Source organism: Aptenodytes forsteri, unplaced genomic scaffold, assembly GCF_000699145.1.
Source record: "Aptenodytes forsteri isolate BGI_AS27 unplaced genomic scaffold, ASM69914v1 Scaffold237, whole genome shotgun sequence".
Lineage (NCBI taxonomy): Eukaryota > Metazoa > Chordata > Aves > Sphenisciformes > Spheniscidae > Aptenodytes > Aptenodytes forsteri.
The window spans coordinates 2,670,278-2,691,436 of record NW_008794451.1 but is presented as its reverse complement, the minus strand read 5'-3'; the positions used below and the strand labels follow the sequence as shown (position 1 = coordinate 2,691,436).

Here is a 21,159-nt window from a genome sequence, read left to right as displayed (position 1 = left end):
GAGCTAAATGAATAGTTGCAGAAACTAATATTAGCAATCTATCATCTAAAACAATTCTTAGCAAGTTTAATGGCTGTACAGCTACAGTGCAAATGGGGTTTCTAAAGTTCCCCAACAGAATCAGCTTCCTTCTATGAAAGGGACTGCTAGGCATGCGTTGTGACAGAACTGTATCAGAGCATTTTAATGAAAGCCATTGCTTATCGGTCTTTGAAAAGTCTGAGATTTTAAAAAAGCTTAAGTATGGTTTAATATATCTTGCAATAAAGAAAAAGTTTAATGCAAAACCAAACCAACTTTAAAGACATTCTTCATTTTCCTCAAGCATGAGACAGTTTTTACCCAAACATGTGGTCATACACAAAAGACTGAGGATAGTCTTTTGAGACCTTCCTGACAACTTGTATAGCTCTCAAGATTACGTATAAAATAAGACTATGTGTAAAAACAACACATATTGCATATAATACAACATTCTGTGTTTAGAAACAGTGACACATTCTCTAACAAATTTAAAAAAGATATGTTAAGTTAGAAATGTGTTATCATTGTAACTGTACTAGGACAAAGCTCAAAGTTGTGGCTTTTATTTCAGTGTTAGTGAATTTCCTGTTTCACTTCAGTTAATGTTAAGGGTTTTTCTAAAGCCATAGCTATAAATGCAGCCATAATTAGGATTATTAACTTGTAAATTACAGCCATGAGCTGTTATTTAACAGCCATGCCAGACAAGGGTCATTCTTGGAAATTAGTGATGATTCAAGAAGCCCAAAGCAACCAGACCAAACATGCTGAATCCAGGAACTCCCATTTACTCTGCTTGCTCCTGTTACCTGATCACTGTTAGTCCCTCCTGAGGAAGAAGCCCTAATACCATGGACTCACTGTTTGAAAGATAACAGCTGAGAGGGACTGTATGGGCTTCTCTTCCCTGAAATCCATATGAAAAGCTGCAGAGATGGCCACTCCCACATCTCTTACCAAAGCCATTTTAGATTCTCCAATGCCATATCTACCTCCAGAGATTTAAGAACTGAATTAGAATACATTCTGTAGACCTCAAAAGATATGCAAGGAATATGATAAAAAAAAAAGAGAGGGTGGGTGGGTGGAAAAAAATCACAATGAACCATCTTTTCTTTTCACTGTGAGGCAGACTTGAGAGAGATCTGCAACAATCAGATATCCTTAGTAGAGAAATTCAGGAAATAGGTTACATCTTCATTTATTGCTTTCACACAGTTATCTTTTTTTTTTCTCTCTTTTTAATTTAAAATACTAAGATTAAAACTCTTGCAGAACAACTCTGAGTCTTCTCAGATTTCCTAAAGATATTCTGCTTCAGCTTAAGATCTAATTTTGAAATTGATACAACAGACAATTATATTCTCAAATAGGAAGTGTTACTATGCTGTTCTTTTTACTGCTCCTTTCCTCGAGATTTAATTTTGTGTCAAAATTCAAAAAATCCCAGCAAATCTGCTAGATTTTGTTGAAATCACGTTGCTCAACACATTCTAATGGGTTGTTGAAGAGTCAGGGACATAAGGAGGAAAGTGAATAAATCTAAAAATGCATTAAAAAAACTCTGGAAAACTATTTCAGGGAAGTTTCACTACAACACTAGCATGGACAAAAATACTTTTTCCCCTTGTAGTTCACCTAAACTACAAATATTAAAGTTAGCCTGAAGTGTTCGGGGTGGGGGGTTGACATAAATTTGTGGTTTAACAGATTGGAATCACCATTACACAGCTTTATGGTTTGTCTTTGCTTTTGCCTTCCCCCCACCCCCAAAAGTGATGTTTGTAAGGCAATACTCAAGATTCTAATCAGAGTCTAATTTAACAAATTAGACTAGGTTAAGCAAAATCAAGTAAACTGAAATTACTGTTTAAAAAAATCCAGTGCATTAGGTACTGTGACTTAAGAAAGCAGGAAATGTCTTGATCATGCTTACAAATAACATGCAGTGAGAGCATTTCAAATCTGTTTGCAAAATTGCTTCCTTTACTTAGTAGTTCATAAATCACTATTAAACATTTCATTTATCATGGAGGCTTTTTTTTTTTTTTAAGACATAGTTTTGTCTTTGATATCCTTTAAATGTGGAAATTCATTTCCTCATCTAAAAATTTTCACCCAGCAGAGGTTTCAGTGAGATAAACAAAATGCTGATTTTTAGGGAGTCTAGCAGTGACCTTTGAAATGAAGTTGTTAGCCAGTCCCTGTAGGATCCCTGCAGGAAGAGCCAAGCTGCACTCCAGCATACTCAAGACTGTCTGGGATCTACCTTAACACATTTGGCCATTTATTTAGGACTGAGTTTAGCATGACTAAAACGGGAAACCTGCACAACCAACAATGAACCCTGATAAGAGTTAACGATTCTAGAATAGTGCAAGTTTAGGGGCTTCTATAATACAGTATTTCTAAAGAATATAAAATATAAAATAGTTACCTAAAGAAAATTAACTCTGCTTTGTATGGATGAGTTCAGAGCTGTATTTGCTTCCTGCTAGCATTACCTCATCTGCCCCCCAAACAATTTTATAATGCTCATACAAAGATAAAAATTAGTTGACAAAAATTCTTAGAGGACTTGGTGGAGTATTTGGCTCCTTATTTTGAAGTGCAATAAAATGAATCTTGGAGAAGAGTTCATTTGATTTGTTAGGGGTTTTAGGACAAGCAGAAAGAAGCAGATAGAGAAAATTAATTTTATATTACTTTCAGTATGGCAGAAGGTTCAAAGAAGGCTGATTTGCAGCATAACTTAATGGTAGGAAGACTGCATCTGTCCATATCCAGTTATCTCCAGGGTCTCATATGTGTCTGAACTTCTTGATCCGCACTATCTCAAAACAGTACAAGTGTTTCTGGAGTTCATAAATTGAATTCAATCTAATATAGTTGCAGTATGATCTATCCACTTGTTACAGCAATTGCAGCAAAACACCTTGAAACTCGCAACAACAGAAGCTCATCAGAAGTCAGACCAAGTATTAAACTCCAGGCTTGATAAGCCTATTGGGGGCCCAAACCAGAACAACAGTGAATGACAATATCATATACCTGAACAGACCTAGGCTGCTTTTTTTGGTTGTACCAATATGGCTGCTATTCTTAAAAGATAAAAACCCAAAGAGTCTCTGGACTGAGATTTTTTTTTGTTTTGGTCATTTATAGCAGGATTAAAAGCAACAGTCATGAAGTACTACAACATTAGATGAATCTGCCCCACTCATTGTTAACTCTTCGGAATCCAAGCTCATGTATATGATTAACTACTAAATTCTCCTGTTTAAGGAAAGAATTACCTTTGTTTTTGAAACTTGTACTTTTAAAAAGGATGACGCAGAATAACACGCTGGTATACAACCTGAAATATTTATCTCAAAAGAACTTTGCTGACCATATCACTAGACAGAGTTCAAAGCATTGCAGTGTGTCATAAGTGAAAAGCGAAAGAGCAGCAAGAAATTTCCAAGACTGAGTCATTTCAGGCTTCTGGGTTTTTTTAATAGCAATTAAATATTTGGTCTCTGTTTTAAAATGCCAGCTTCTGTAAGTCATATTCAGTCTCACAGTAATATAAAGTGATTTACAAAATCCCTATAGATGTTAGGAAGTTTAAATAAAATCTATGAAATAGTTTTAATGCATCAAAAGAAAGCTCATCTCCAGTTGTCCTGCTATTTATTTCATATTGTTCTGAATGTACTCTTACATTTCCTGACTTAAGCTTTTATAAAAAGTGGTTTTTAACATTATCAGTTAAAGAGCACTTGAGCCAAAAGGAAATACGATGTTAAATGTATGTTGTATATCAGCTTTACCATAGACAAGTCTGCTGTATTGTAAACGTGACAAAGATTAAAACTAGCAACAAGTGTTCAGACCAGAAGGTTTCCAGTGAATCAGAACAGGAAACCAATAAAGCGATCAATGGGAGGTCATGACTTTTTGATCACTGCACTATATGGTTAAAGAATCTGGTTTTGATCTAGTGCCGTGTAATCAAATTAAACTTTGAAGTTCTGTATCAAATATGCAATTGAAATAGCAACAGCGCTAAGGAAGTACCCAACTTTTAAACTGTTTTCAAAATAAATCGGTCTTTGGTAACTATAAGTCAGATTTTATCTATTGAGGGAATTTTTCTAAGATCTAACAAATCTGTTGTAGTGAGATTGTATGCAATTCCAAAAAAAAGTTCTAAGCTGACTTAGCCCTGGGAAGTTTCTATAAATAGCTAGTTGGTAGGTGGAAGGAAAGTTCCCAGAAACTCTTCCTACAAGAAGTTCTAATGAAGGTGTTTATTTGGAGTGAGGACACGGCAACAAAAATATCTTAAAACAGCAGCATGATCACACTAAATGTACTGCAGTTATTACATCCAAGGAACTACCTAAATCTCAATGCTCCTTCTCCCTAGAGCATGCATCTATAAATACAAAAGTTACTGAAACCTCAAGCATTAACTAGAATGTACTGGCTGATACAGAGACTGAAAACGTACCCATTATGGGCAACAGTTACAGGAAATTATCATTTTGCACTTTTACTCTGCCCTTTTAAAGCAGGAGTTAAACTCAGCATTTTTAAATGGACTAAGTAACATTTATTTTTGCCTCTGATTGCAGAAATTACTTCCATCTGTGCTGGCTGCCATTCTGAGAGTGATAAAAGAATTTTAGGAGGGGTTTCCACCACATTTCCACTGTTTGCCCCACTTATATTCAGATAAATTTACAGAGATATATTACAAGCTAATACATAGCATTCCCTTCCTGAGCTTGTTACTCACATAGATGGCAGCTGTGTATGGTTGCTAACACAACATTTTTTGCAAGGAACAACTACTCAGATAAATTCAAACCAGTAGAACCTCAATCCCTCCACTTTTCAATCCCCAAAACTTGATTTATAGACAGAAACATAGCTCTAATTAGTACAGCAGACAGGTCACGCAGCTTCCAACACTCAAGAGCAGAGCATTATTGCCATGATAATGAAATAACTTTATCTAGAATCAGTTTACTTGCTTTGGCAATCCAGACAAACTAAACAGGGACTTAGTATAGTTAAGTATAGCTAGCTACGTTCATCTCTAATGCTGCAATCAAGAACTAGTATATTGCTCAGCAAGACAGATCTGGAGTTTTGACGCAGTAGGATACAGTCAGAAAAAAAAAAAGGAAAATGTTTGTAAAGAGAACAATCACCAATCTTCGTTTATTTTATCACTGAATCCAACCTGTCAGTAGTGGCAGTGAAACAGTTAAGATTCATACCTAAAACTGTTGCTCTCAAAGCGAACAAAGTCATACCTATTCCGTTTGAGGACAGACTGCATCACTGTCCTGGTCATACTGTTTACATCTAGAGGTTTCCTTCACTCATGAGAGATGGAAGATATTTTGTTGATGGTGGTGTTGCTGGGGGGGAAGGGAGAGGAATCAACCTTATCTGATGCAAAGATGAAGATGGAGTTCATGGCCAAAGATTTGTGGAATGGAGTACCATCATTATGGAATCAATCCTACCTTTTTGGGCAAGTGTAACATGTCTGTGCTAATTACACTATGAACACCCATTCAAAATTAATTGAATTAAACAACTGATGTTCATAAAACATACAGGGATTCCATTGTGCAATAATGCTTGTGCCTGTTGATTGCTTAGTTAAGCCAGACGGTGTCTAAAGCTAGTGGTTTTATTAAGGGCAGAGTAACTAAACTGGAGAAAGTTACTGGAGAATTAAGATTCCCAATCTGTTCAGTCTTACACTTCTGTAACAATCTTGGTATTATCAAGCCAGTATAACATCCGTGACTCTCAAGGACAAGCTGAACTAAAGGAATAAAGCAATTCACTTTTCTGAAGCATACAATATATATTTAACTATCCTGTGTAGACAAAGCTGCTACATTAGATTGGGTGTTTGCAAACCACATGACCTCACAAACGCTATCTTATCACATCACAGGTTCCTCAGACTGACCACAACCACTTAAATCAGACTCTGCCAGCACAGAGGCTCTGTAACTTTGACACGTACTAGTAAAGCAACTACATTTTTAGCTGTCCAGCAGCCTTGCAAGAACTTTGCCTGTGGGGAGGGAAAAATCTGATGGTCTCTTGTCCAACTGTGCTTGCAAGATACGGTAAAAGAAAAGCACATGATTTATTGTGCTATAAACTTCCACCACAAGTTGAAATGCTTACTTTGTAAATCTGAGGGCTAACATATTTCCTTCCAAGGACAACATTTCTTATCAAGTAAGAAAACATTTATAGAGAGCCACATATTTTGAAAGCATTTGTCTAGTAAAACAAACTATTAGAAGGTGTTAATGTGATTCTAGTCAGCATTGAGAAACAAGTGCTTTGCAAGAGTTAATACAGTACTTTTAACAAACATTACAGTTTTAGTGAGAACTATGAAGTGAGAACAATGTAAAAACTGACTGAAATAAATCGCACACAGATTAGCTGATTTTATGAAAGCAAGCAAGTAAAATGACAATTGCTAAGAGACAAATACACATCTGCCTGTACTACATGGAAAGCAAACAGTACACTCCTTCCAGAAGAAAGGGGGAGGGGAAAAGTAAGTTGGCAACAGGCTGAGTGGAAGAGCATTCTATCTAATTATAAATTTTACAGGAAGAGTACTAGGCCTTTTTGGACTTGCTGTTCTCTCCTTAGTTCTGATGAAATAAATGTTACCTATTTCTGTTTCCAAGATATCTAAATGCTGATAAATCTGATCTTCTCTCATTCTCATTTGCTCATATGATCTGATCCACTGCTAGCCATCACCCTATAAATATGTCTTCAGAGGAGAACTTCAAAAAAATTCTTGTAGATTGAACTTTAACTAGAATTCACTTTCCCCAATTAATCCTCCTTTCTCCATCATGCAAAGCTATGTACAACTCATTCATAGCTTTAAAAGTTACTTAAAGATGTGCCCACACTGCAGTCATGACTGCAGCACAGCATAGACACATCCAAACCAAGTAGCTGGACACCAGCAGTCCAAGTACAGCAAGATGAAGCTCAGTTATTTACCCTGCTTCTGCATGCAGTCTAGTGGTGCTTCAGATAAAAGAACATTTGATTTGGTAAGCATTGAATTTGGCTCACAGGAAGCCTAGTAACAAAATTAACAGAGGAGAGGAATAATGCTTCCTGCTGGTATCCCACCATCAAGCCCAGAGGCTATTATTGTGAGAGAAACAGGAGCTAGGAATACTGCTAGAAGCGGCCAGCCCATCTTGTGCTACTCCAGTGGGCCACAAGCAGCAGCATCATTTTGTGCTCATCTATGGGGTTGTTTAGCCTGGAGAAAAGGAGGCTCAGGGGAGACCTTATCGCTTCCTACAACTACCTGAAAGGAGGTTGTAGTGAGGTGGGTGTCGGTCTCTTCTCCCAAGTAACAAGCGATAGGACAAGAGGAAACAGCCTCAAGTTGCACCAGGGGAGGTTTAGACTGGATATTAGGAAAAATTTCTTCCCCAAAAGGGTTGTCAAGCACTGGAACAGGCTGCCCAGGGAAGTGGTTGAGTCACCATCCCTGAAGGTATTTAAAAGACGTGTAGATGTGGTGCTTAGGGACATGGTTTAGCGGTGGACTTGGCAGTGTTACGTTTGTGGTTGGACTCGATGATCTTAAAGGTCTTTTCCAACCTTAACAATTCTATGATTCTATGGCCGATGCAGGAGTCATCATTTAGCTGCTTGTAAAGATATTCCCTCATCTCCTCAGAGGACAACCTGGGCTAAACTGTGCTGGAGACCAGAACCATTCACTGTACCATACTGATTTAACATTATTAGCTAATAATAAAAAACCAAGGAGGAAATAATTTGGCAGCTTTTAAATGCAGCTTACCTACCATACAAGTTTATGGTATTCAAAAACAAAGGAACTGTTAATGTGGTTTAAACTTTCCTCCTGTGTACTATAGTGCACTGAATTTTATTTAGGTGTTGTATTGTGTGGCCTGTATAGGTGGAGTTTTTTAATCCTTCACAGTGATGGCTGCAGTTTACTTTCCCTTCACCATTTTAGTTTCAGCAGTGAAAGCCTAGAAAGCTAACCCAAGTTGCAAAATGTATCCTTAATTCAACCATATTACCAATTACTCCTTTGGTCATAACTTATGCATTATTGATCCTCAAAGTAATTACTTTGAGTGTCTTGAATTTTATTTACACAAGCAAAATCTTTTAAAAGCATAGTATTTAATCTCCAACTTTTATATCTCTTTTCATTAAGCCAATCTTAAAATGTTAGCTCACCAGGAGCAAGATCAGACCATGCGATAACACCTATATCAGAATCTTACTGACTGCATTAGGTTCTTAAAACATAATATCAGATCCATTCCTAGATAAGCTATATGTATGTGGGAATGGAAGAGTAGTAAGCTAGTGGTCACTACTTCTTTGAATAGCCATCAAGTTTTCAGATACTGGAATTGGGAAATACTTTTAAAAAATCCCCCCTTTTCTGCATTGTCACTATGCAAGAATTTAAATCGCCAGGCTCTCACTTAAAGTAAATATTATAGCCTCTTAAAAGCCTCAAAAATTCTTTTGGTGCAATAATAATGCTCCAGTCATATGTCATCTTGTTCTTTTCCATCAGCCATGCTGAAATATTGTTAACATGGGCAGTTTGTAGAGGGTTTTCTAACTGTTGGAACAGTGTGCCACACTAACATCAGGATTTTGTTTTTCATTCAAATACCAAAACCACATGCATAAGATTTGCACATTAGCAAACAATCTCATCCTTGCTTCCTCTCAAAATATTTCAAGTAATTATTTGTTAAGAGTATATCTCATTACAGAGGAACAACTATGAGAAAACTAGCTCTGTATTCTGTCTCTGACATTGGTTAATAGCAGAAGCCTGGGAGAGAATGTAACAATAGGCAAATACGTAGTGGTACTTTCCCAGAATGTTCTTCTCAAACTCCAGCAAGTAGCCCATTTTTCAATTATACATGTGACATCTGTGCATCTCCAGGGATTCCCCCCGCCTCCATGAACTTAGGCAGTTATTTTTTCCAATCTGTATTAACATGGATTTTAGTATGTGCAATGATTTTGGATCTAAAGGAATTTAATCTTTTACATTTGCAAAAATCATATCCTCTAGTGTTTTTTTTTCCAACACAACTCCACAGTTTCATTTGAAGATCCTAATTCTTGCACTGGAAGAGAAGTGAACAAAGGCTCCCTACCCATCTTCATCCCACTTACAGTCTGAATATTTTATACACCCCACCCCACCCCTTCAAAATTCCTTGGATGAAAACAACCCCAACCATTTCAATTTACTAATGTTATCTAGACACCAAAAGTAGGTGAGTAGGAGTTAGCTGATCCTCCTCCTTAGGGTCACAAATTGCACTGGCTGCTGAAGGTGACTAGACAACAGCTAGAACAGTATGAGAAGCAAAAGCAAGGGCACAAAGAAACAAGTTAGTGTATTTCAAAACTTGCTATTTTGCTTCAGTTATCTTCCCTGGTAATGCTGTGTTTATTATGCTTTTAGCATTAGTTCAGTCAAGTCCTAATTCAGTCAGTTTTTTGTATCCCCTGGGAATGGCAAGAGAGATAGGAAAGAAACATCCCAGCATCTTTTGAAAGCTCTAACTCAAATTTAAGACAAAAATTGCAGATAAATTCCCAGAAACCACCTTCTCTCCTCCACAAGTCTCCTTGACTCTACAGAGGTCTGAAACCTTTTATCTGGATTTTTTTTTAACCTAAGAATATAGATCAAGAGCAAAAGGTGCCAGGATTATAAAGAATATTTTGTATGTCAAAAATACCAAATAATTTGTCAAAAAGAAAAAAACAAAGGAAAAGTATCACTAAGCTCTGAGTATTCTTCAGCTGCTTCTGAGCTAAAAACAACTACTGGATCCCTCAAGTATAGGAAAACATTGTTAAAAATGGATTTTAAAGAGCTATCTTCAACATCCACATTCCTGCTTTCTACGGAAAAAATGCATGCTAAGTGAAGGAAGTACTAAGTTTCCGTATGTTGCTGCTCCCCTTCATAAAGCTGTCCCCCAATGCAGATGGCCAATACACAGTAGAACCATAGCCTTATGGAACAATGCTCCACAATCCCAAATTGTAGAGGCTACTTGCTTTTGTGGACTTGAATACATACTAGGCAGAATTTAGCTTTTAATATGAAAACTGTCATATAATTAAAACAAACCTACATTTGAAATACTGTAGTAATATAAATAAGAAACTGAAATTTAACAGCAAAACAAACTCATTAAAGCATTCCAAGAGACACAAAAAATCAGCTAGCAGTATGACAAAGACAAACTTACAAAGTTTCACTTGAAATACAATTTAAACTTAAGCACTTCAGTCCTAAATCACAAAGTCTGTAAGACTGGAAACCACTTGCTTTTGTCTCCAAAGGTGTCTTGTGGTCTGCCAGTGTAGTTTGTGGGTAAGCATGTCAATTCTAATCTTTTGTACCACTCCTGTAATCTAGGTAACACATACAAGCCTTGCAACATCCAACAGGAAGCAGAGACAGCTGCTGTGTAATATATATAAAGTGACTGCATGTACAGAGGGGTAGCGCATGAAATGCAGAACTTCAGCAGTTTATAAATCATTTAATTCCATTCAGTTTGAATTAAAAGTAAAGAGTGGCAAACTACAAAGAACCTCCTCCTTTTTTCCCCAGTATGTGATTTACGTTGAAATGAGTAACAACTAGTTCAAGATTTATCTTAGTCAGTTTTTCTTAAACCTTCAACTTTACTTAATGGAAACCCGTAACAGTCCAAACTTTCTATATATTCTTTTCCACATACAGTAACTGCTTTACTTCAGTACTACCTACTGAAGTGGGATACTCTCTCGAAGAGTAAAAATGTTTCACAAAAGTTGCTTTCACTTAACATTTCAGTGTCTATCAAAGGCAACTTCTGTGAAGTGCTAGCGTGAGAGTATGTAACCCATGGTACAAATCTTGCAGTGCCTGTACACTCATGCCATTTATGCTACATCAGTTAAAGCACATTAACTGTAAGGTCAAGTGACAGAGTACAGCGCTCACCAGACCTTATTTCTGTTGTGCCAAAGACAGGGCAACCAAGCTTGTGTACTTACTGACAGGAGTAACAAAGTTGCTTCACAGAAGCTGCAGCCTGTTGGGGCTGCACAATGGAAAAGCATTTTAGATTAAAATCCTACTAAGCTAGAAGTCAAGAATGCTGTAGACATAGCTTTAAGAATGGAAGGAAAATGGAGGAAGAAAGAAAATGCTAGGTGGAAAGATTTCAATTAATGAAAAGAACAAATGGCAATGGGACACAAATTTCTGAAAAGGCAAGCAGAGTGTCTAAGTCTAGTGCATATTAAAAGCTCTGAAAGAAGTTTACGTCATGATTTCCTGTTTGAATCTGTGACAATACTCAATATTTCAGGTTTTCACACTAGTTTCAGCCTTCAACAGTAAAGCCATAAGGCATAAGCATCTAACAATTTTGTGCCCAATAAAGCAACTCAGCCAATAAGGAAGAAAGGAAGTGTAGCACTAACCCCACACTAAATATACACAACTTTTCACAGGATTAGCAATTGGCTAACTGCAGTCTCTGAGTGTCCTTTCATTATGCACCAGCTGTTTTTCAAATGTTGATAGGTTGTGTAAAAGATTGAAGGATAACTGTCAGTATCTTTCTAGGGAATGAACATAAAAATGACTGACATATTTACTGAAGTTAAAATTGCAAGTTAATAATAATTGATTTACATGTACGTGAACTCTGAGTGAAGTTATGGCCACACAGAGGAATTTAAGTATGAATTCAACATTTTACATAGTAATGCAAATTATGTTAAATATTTTGATTCTAACCCGTATTTGGTTACTCAAGTTAGTGCAAAGAAAGAGCTGCGTGTGAGTAGATCTAAGATGGTGTGCATACAGCAGAAGTCTACAACACAAGTCTTGTTACAATGTTCTCAAAGCCCTAGCTTTTGTCTGTTCGCTTTCCTGAAGTGTTCATCAAATACAAGTTTAAGACCTACTGTGAAGTAGTCAATATACAATTCAGCTTACCATACTACAGAAATCCACTGGTTAGGTATAAGAGGAAGCAGGCAGGTATCTTGTTAGAACAAACCAAAAATCCAATACAGTAATTCCATTTATAGTTATTTTGCCTTATTTGAAAGGTAAGAAAAAAGGCATCATCTTTTTCTATGTAATTTACCTTGTACATTTAATAGCAGTGTGCCTAATTGGTTCAGTTTTGGATGCCATACTACCAGTTTCCAGTATGTGCAGTTTTACTCAGTAACAGGAACACAACTTATATTTACTACGAACAAGTCTTCTTGTAATATGATTTGAAGACTGACTGTAGCGTTACTATTCCCAGATGAGTAATAAAAGCAGATGAAATTTATCCAATCTCTCCTTTAGGCTGCAAGCTACACCATATTTAAGATGCATGCAAAATTTTGAGCTCAGAAAAGGAAGACCAAAATTAATCAATGGACTCAGATTACAACAAAGGGCAATCGGTTGGAAGTTTTTAAAAGTATAAACAAAACTTTTTAAAAATAAAATTAATCATCTGAAGTTATATGCAGAGTTCTGATATGTAGCTGATTTAGGTTACCACACTGGAACGGGTGAGAGAAATATCTGAAATCTGAGGGTCAAACTATTCTTTACTACAAAGTCAAGAGGTGTTAAAGCAGCAGCCTGTTGCACCTGTGCTGTAGTAAACCCCCACCACCACCTTTTAGTGGAGAGAATTCAGCTTTAGACCCTGGGCAGCAACAGTGACCCTCTTTGCTGTTCTCTGGTATTCCTCACTGGTGTTCTAGGTTTGCCCTGTCCCTGGCTCCTAGCCTGGCTTGCAAACACCGATGGAACAGTAGACCTTTCACTGGAACTCTGTGATTAGGATGGATCGTGCTGTTGCCACATCTTGGTACCATCACCATCTGATGGATCCTATCACAGGATAGAATTAAAGTATCTAGTTCCTCCAGGTTCCACTGATAGAGGAACACATGCATTCAGATTGCTGGCCAAAGACATGAAATAGTGTTTATCAGAAGGCCAGAATATGGACTTAGTTTGCAGTTACTTATATTCAATATAGGATCTGTTTGTTATTTTGTTCCATCCTTCAGATGGAGAACCTGCAATTCTTCTGATGTAAACTTCCGTAAAAATGCAGTACTGCAGAGAAAAAAAAATGTTCAATAAGCAGAATCAACATTGATGGCCATGCCAAGACATTTAATCTTGTTTCAGACACACCCATCCCACCCCTTAAACTATAACTTTTGCATTAATTTATGTCCAGTTTAAAGTTCCACAATTACAATATATTAGATGGTAGCCATGCAGTCACCAAGAACTGTTCCTTTACCAGTGCCTTTTACATGTTAACCAGTTGGGAGGTTGTGGTCAGCGTGTCACATACACCATCACCCTATCTTCAGGAAGATGAATTTGCAAATTTGTAACGTTTCTTTTAGCTTTTGCAGAAGTAGAATCAAAAAGCAGCTAGCCAAAAAGCAAAGAGCATGGTCATTAGCAGATCTACACATGAAGACACTTCAGTGCAGATGTAAAAAACTTGGTTTATTTAATTGGTATTGACTAAATTATACTAATCCTAACATTTAGCAGTTGAGGGCAAACATTTTTGCCTCTTTCTATTGCCATTTTATTCAGATTTTGCTGTTTCAGGAAACACTGCAAGCAAAGTTCTTTACTAAGCAGCTATGTTAATCCAAGACTTAATTATTACTTATTAGCACCAACTTACCTATAAATACTACATACATTTCAGACTTAACCTTACATTATCTCAAAATCAGCACAGTGGGTTATGCTCAAAATAAAGGATTGTGCACGAAGTATTACTTTCCCTCCCTACTTTTTTATTTAAAAACTAGACAAATAGATATGTAATAGTAAGGGAAAAAAGTCATTCGTAAACAAGGACTTCCAGGCTTTAAGAAACTCTGTGTAAGGAAGCGTTCAGAAATGCTGCCAAGGTAGAACTTGGCTACTACATACAGAGTTTCTTCCTACTGTTTCTGTCTATCCTAGAATGAGATACTTTGTTCCTATAGCATTTACCTAGTTTGGAAGTTAAAAATTAAGCCACAACAAAGCACACATCTGGAAGAGGAGTGCTCTTCTACATGGAATTACTCAAACTCTACTATTGTTGAAATTCATATTCTCCCTAGCTGATATTTTCTTTCAATCAAATTAAAATGCTAATAAAGATTTGTCTAGACTTAACTGTTTAGGAATCACTGGTATTACTCAATTATCCTTGTTCCGTGAGCTGATGAACCTCAACTTCATTCCAACCTGTTCACATAAACTTATACGCATTAAACACGTACACAATTGTATGCCTTCATGACAATTGAGTTGCTCAGCCAGGCATGTGACAAATGCTTGTATAGAGAAAATTATGCAACAATTTTAAACCTACACTGAGCAGAGGAAAAAGTCAGTACAGTGCCTTATTTATTCATAACGCAAAATATGCAAAATACCTGGCTTTCTGGGAATTCTACAAGCAACATACTTTCTCATAAGGAACAAAGCAAGCTAGTTATAGTCCTTTAATGGAAAACGCCAGGTTATTGATTTTTAAATTTGTTTTTAAGTGAGCTTAATGATTGGTAAAGGTGCTGGACTGATGGCCCTAGAAACTACCCTCAATCTATAGCATAGACAGCAATCCAAGATCCTCCACTATGTTATAACTCTCAAGGGATTGGTCCTAAAAGGTTGAATCCACTAAGACTGTTATGACAACACTACCTACATTTAAATAAAGGATGTGTTTATTTAACAAAAGAAAAAAGGCAACAAACAAATAATTAGGTTGTATTGCTCTATGATACTATGGTTTTAAGCAACACTGTCAGAGCTGTGTATTAGAAAGCGTATGGAAACAGAAGCAGACTACAATGCAAAGATGACTGGACATTTTGCACACAGTGTAGTATTAGGTAAAGACATTTCTTCACAGTGCAGAATGAACTGAAATGAGCCAGTGAGCACAGTAGTTACGTAAGCCATTTTGGTTTCAGGACCTTCTGATCTTTTTAACTAACAGAAAGTTACTACAACTATTAGAGCAAGGAAGTTTGAAGATAGAAATTTCATAGGTTGAAGGTTTTGGCGGTTTAAAACTTAAAAATCTGTTAACTGATATTAAGCAAGCATCCTTTTTCTCTTTAAGCAATCTCGGTATACTACCATGTAAAATTCATCCTCACAACAGCAAGAACCAAAAAATCTACACATGAACTCTTCTACTTGCACAAATGCAGTTTAGCTTCTAACTAAATTAGCCTTAAAAGTTGTAGCAAATAAAGACATAAAGGGGCTTATTTTCATACACACAGCTCCAAATGCAGTAAATGCAACACAGTGAAATATGAGCAACTCATGAAATTAAGGAAAAAACCAAGACGGAACATAAATGCTGATCTCATTTAATGTCAAATCATGTAACTAAGCAAAGGGCAAGACTCATGTATAAGAGTTAGTTTTATTGCATTCATTTAAAATAACGCAAAATCAGCTACTGAAGCTGTAATAACTATTAGATAAGCAAAACCTGCTACAAATGAAAGAAAAGGTGCAAGTGATCAGAGACAGTAGTATTTTATCACTTACCTCATGATGCAGCTCAGCTATCTGATCTTTCAATTCTCTGATGTACTGGTTAGAATCAGATTTATTAAGCTGCCCTTGAATTTTTCCTTCTTCTTTCTGTTTTGGTTAAAAAAAAAGAACCTTACTCAAATTATTCACGGATATACTATATTAAAAATTTTTTTTAACTGTCTGCATATTTTTGTCATGAACAATTCACAGACACCATCCAGCATTTTTCATCTGGTTGAAGTTACAGCAGGTATCTAGGGGTGTCAGTAGCTCAAACCAAGTTGACCCTCTCAATACCAACCATAGTACAGGCAGGATTCTATGGAGGAGCATGAAGAATTAACAAAAGCTTCACAGGTGGAATTCACATCCAATGTACATGAGGTTGCATATGCAATTTAGTAAAGCATCCCTACAGAATAGTATCAATATATGGAACATATCTTAGCGTACATTATTTCTACTAATGTAAAGTTTTCACTTAGTAACAAGGAATTTCCCTTTGTCTCCAAGTGACAAGTAAACAAAACATGTTCTTTCCTTGCATTATAGGACACGCACTGGGAAACACTACATATGACAAGCCTTTTTCTCCCCTAAAAAACCAGTTGTAACATATAAAATATTGTGGTATTTATCATATAAGAGTTCCAGAGAGCATAAGTGAAGAGAGGTATGTCCCCTAGCACCAATACTGTGAGAGGTACAGAGAAAAATTGGCAAGTGAAAAAAGCCAGAGATGAAGAAGAATGTGCGATTTCCCTCATTTGTCAACCAAATGCAGCTCCTAAGTTTCAAGATGCTCAAGAAGGCATCATCTGCACTTGAATGCCTGCAACACTAACTTTCAGCTTGTCTCTAAAGGGAATCCTAACATTACTGAACCAAACTTGGCAGGTCTGAGATAAATAACTAGCCTTGGTAGAGAAGGCAACCCACGTCTTCAGTTTGCTACTAGTAAGTCAAGAGCAGCGGTTTGGTTTTTTTTTTTCCAGCTGAGTAATTTCTGAAGCAGCCACCAGCTTTAGAGGACAGAAGCACCTTGATTTTATATAAACCTTTACCTTGACTGTAAGACACATAAAACCAATATATTACAGAAATACAAATAGAATGGGAATATCTGGGGTTTTTTTCTACCTGTAGCTCATTTTGCTGAAGTTTTAATTATACATGAAGTAAGCAAACAGTTAATTTCAACAACAGGCAAGTTCAAAGTCATTTGCAAACAGAATTTAAATACCTTTTAGAATGAAAGGTGTCAACTGTTCTTCAAAATACAAGACAAAAAGCTTTAATGTAGAGGTTCTTTTAAAACATCCCTCTGAAATATCAACACCTGGTACATGTTCTGTCCTGGGGGAGAAGGGAGGAGGGACAATATACCACCTTCCAAACCCTTTTGCTGCATGAATAGAACAACCTTGAGCTCTGTCAGTGTTGGCAATCTCAAAGCAATTTCTCTAATTTCAGACTTTGTTTTTCTTGCAGCAAGGTATGCGTTACAATATTACTTGAAAAACAACTTTGTCACATTCACTATTAATTCACAGAATCTGCAACATGGAGGCACAAGATCCTTTAATGCATAATTCCATATCGAACCTAGTTTCCAAGGCAACCTATGGCTCAAATTCACAAAAAAAATTATTAATATTAACAACATTAAGAATTGTTCCTGTCCTAAATAGGTTAAAAAAAACCCCCACAAACCCATCATCTCTCTTTACAAGGACGACTATTGGTATTGGAGAAACCAAAGCAGAAGCAACACAACCTGCAGACCAGAAACAATGCTGTTTACATCTGTATATAGAAAAAGCTTCATTGCTGTCAGAAACTAAGATTCCAGACAACGAGAATGACCTGATCTCTTGTGGTAGCAGGAATATATGGGAGAAATGCTTTCTAAATCCTTTCCCTCTGTTTCAAACCCTGACTTTTGCATTTAAACCTCTTGTTCTATGGACTCCAAATTACTATGTAAATCATACACTATAGTATCAAAAAGCAAGACTAAAGCAAGGTTTTACCATAAATAGAAGATAGGTGCCATAGCCCTTTTAAAATGAAAGTGTAATAAATAGCTGAGCTTACATTCAAACTGGATGCACAAGAGGACATGAAACCAGCATTCCCAAGTTAAGTCGGTATAAACTAACAGCAGAAACAGTAACATTTACTAGTTTAAGTTTGGCACAGCACAAATAGCTAAAAGCTGTTAGTGTATACCATATTGGGAGTGACTTTCATTATATTTAGGTGTTTTTATCGTTACTTTTTATTACATAAATAACACTGTAAAGTTAACGCAGATATCACAGAATAATCTGACATGTAAATTTGCTCATGGAAGAACTGACTCTAGCTCCAATCAGTTGGAGCTGAATGTAGGGTGTAAGCCTGGCTTGCAAGATCCTCATTATTAGTGAAGGGCAAAAAAGTTTCAGTTTTCCTTTCAGAACTTACAGATTTTGTAGAGCTGACAATTCACAAAAATGCATTCAGAACAAAAAAGGAACCCTGCAATGTCATTTTCTACAAACATACTTTTCAAAGAAAAGTCATGCTGTAACTTCCTCTTGCAACATTCAAAACACTAGAGGTCAGAAGCTGATCCTTTTAACTGGCTGCAACAGAAATAAGATATTTCTAGCTACTAAATAAGCCCATGTTCTATAAGTTGAAGTCTGTCTACAGTGGGTAAATTGGAAGGACGACATAGGAGAAATTTTAGTACAAGGTATCAGAGTCTTCTTCATAGCTGCTGTTCATCTCTCTGAGCAACAGCAAAGATATATTCTACTTTTTTTTTTTTAATAAGCTAAGTTGATCATGCCATTAATTTAGTTATTTAAAAGACACTCATGCAGGTGCAGTAGGAAACCACTGGAAAACATGCAGGGGTCAGACACTATAGCATTAGTATTTTTTAATTCTTACCAAAAATCATTTGATTTAGAGAATAAATAATAAGTAGACAGCTGAAAGTTTACATATTTCAAATGAACCAAAACATTTATTTTATAAAAAGTAGTTTTATCAGTCAGATTATTTTCTTTAAGTTACCCAACATTCTTTAAAACTGTGAGAAGAGATTGTTATTTCCATCAATACATATATTTATTTTCATACAAGTACAAATTATTACTATGATCTGCAAAATTGTTTCACTTTCCAGACACATTTCATATTTGCATTAAGTTCAGGTTACTTTCTAGCAATTTCCAGCTTCTGATGAGCATTTGTTAATCAAAGGCAAATTTTAATGTGAACAACTTAAATTTGGTAGTAATACTCTTTAACACTAGTTTTTCATTAAGGCAGCTTGACAGAAGTCAAAAAGAAAAATTGTTGGCAGGAAAAACTTCAACATGGCAGTTCCTTTTAAGATCACAGAAGGCAATATTAACAGCTTTCTCTACTATCTGTTGGTATCTGTCAAAGACAAATACTTTCTCCCAAAAATTCTGTCATTCTAGATTTGCTTCTCAACCTACCCTAGATTATACGACACGTTATCTATTACTTCCTGATTATCATAAAAACCTATTTCTTACTGCTTTTATCAAGTGATCTTAATATCATCCTAAAGTCTCTTTTAAGGAGTGTTGTCAGTGCATGTGCATCTTGAGATAGTGAAAACCTCCACCACTGCAAAACAAAGCCTATATTCTGCCCCCATGCAGGTTAGATTCCCACTTGTACATCATAATTCTAGATGACATTAGATTAGTGCCAAAGCACAGCTATATGCCACTGTGATTGGTGAAAGCCCCAGAGACAGCAAGCACACTCATGCTCCAAACATGTATCAACACACATGGAAAATGCACAAAGGATTTTTTGTTCATGTTTCATGTAGTAGCTTAATTAAGAAGGCTTGAGCAGCTTCACCTTGGATTTTTCGGTTTCAAATATAATACCATATTACATACATACAATTTCTAACTGTTGAGACTGATCTAGTCATGAGGCAACTGAGATTAACATCAGAGTTACCATTTGTTCCGAGTTCAGAATCTGAACTAAACTTGGCCAAGAAATAGAGGGACAGGGAATTAGCTAGGTTGCAAGTGACATGAAAGAGGGACAAACTGAAAAGTGAAGATACAACAAGTACTGAATGGAACTGAAACAAAGGTAAGGACCTTAGACAATAACACTGATGGATTCTTGCAGATTTCATCTTCAGCCCACTATCTGCAGGATATGGCTGTTGCATTTATTTAGTTAGTTGATGCACTGCAGGACAACTGAAGATAATAATCTTCCAGAAATAACTACTATCATTCATTTGCTTCTCTGGAGATGCATGTTTTCCATTCTTCCTGTTCTACTGCTGCCATCCTTCATTTTACATCCAGGTATCATAACCCTCTAAAGAACAGATTAATTCATTTCTCCTCCTAAGGGTCCAACAGTATATGTTGAAAAGGTTTCTAGGCTCAGGCAGGAAGAAATCAGTCTTGTCTGGATTAAGTCTTGTCTGGCCTCAGCCACCTCAGCCTAAGAACCAGCTATGGCAGATGGAAGCTCAACTATTGAGATCAAAGGAGAACTTGAGTTGGGGAATAGAGGGCTACTTGCCCAAAGGACAGAAGCCTGCACTCTCCATGGTCCAACCCCAGTAGCCAGGGAGGCTGGAGCCCACATTCAGGACATTCTTGATATCCTTTTCTTGTCAATCCTAGTATTACTATTATTATTATTGCTAGCTTCTTGCTTCAAGTGTTGAGCCATGCAGATGTGCTGGAAAATACATGCTTTTAGGATGGATTGATTTGGCAAGTCTTTCACAGCTAAAACAAATTAATGTCAACTCTCTTAAATGGTAAGGGTGTTCAAGGGCAAAGGACATAAACCCCATCTTCTGTAAAACCACCAAGGAAAAAAGGGAGCTGACTGCCCTGCTCAAGGCCCTTCTATATTCTGAATCTGGCTTTAACTTTCAATTTTTTAAAATACCTAAAATCTAAGGGTTTCTGTTTCCATTAAATTAGAATGGACTATTTCAGTTAGAAAGGACCTACAACGATCATCTAGTCCAACTGCCTGACCACTTCAGGGCTGACCAAGTTAAAGAATGTTATTAAGGGCATCGTCCAAATGCCTCAAATACTGACAGGCTTGGGGCATCGACCGCCTCTCTAGGAAGCCTGTTACAGTATTTGACCGCCCTCTTGGCAAAGAAATGCTTCCTAATGTCCAGCCTAAACGTCCCCTGGCACAGCTCTGAACCATTCCCATGTGTCCTATCACTGGATACCAGGGAGAAGAGATCAGCACCTTCCTCTCCACTTCCCCTCCTCAGGAAGCTGTAAGAAGAGTGATGAGGTCACCCCTCAGCCTCCTTTTCTCCAAACTAGACAGGCCCAAAGTCTTTAACTGCTCCTTATAGGACTTCCCTTCCAGCCCTTTCACCA

General features: G+C 36.8%; 1 protein-coding gene across 1 annotated transcript in view; it reads right to left on the bottom strand.

The window, feature by feature from the left end:
- EVI5 (ecotropic viral integration site 5) overlaps positions 1–21,159 on the bottom strand; it is a 77,821-nt gene that overhangs the window by 8,348 nt on the left and 48,314 nt on the right. The window contains exon 19 of the mRNA XM_009290468.2: positions 15,743–15,838. Coding sequence (XP_009288743.2) covers positions 15,743–15,838 — 96 coding nt within the window. The remainder of the gene's footprint in view (positions 1–15,742; positions 15,839–21,159) is intronic.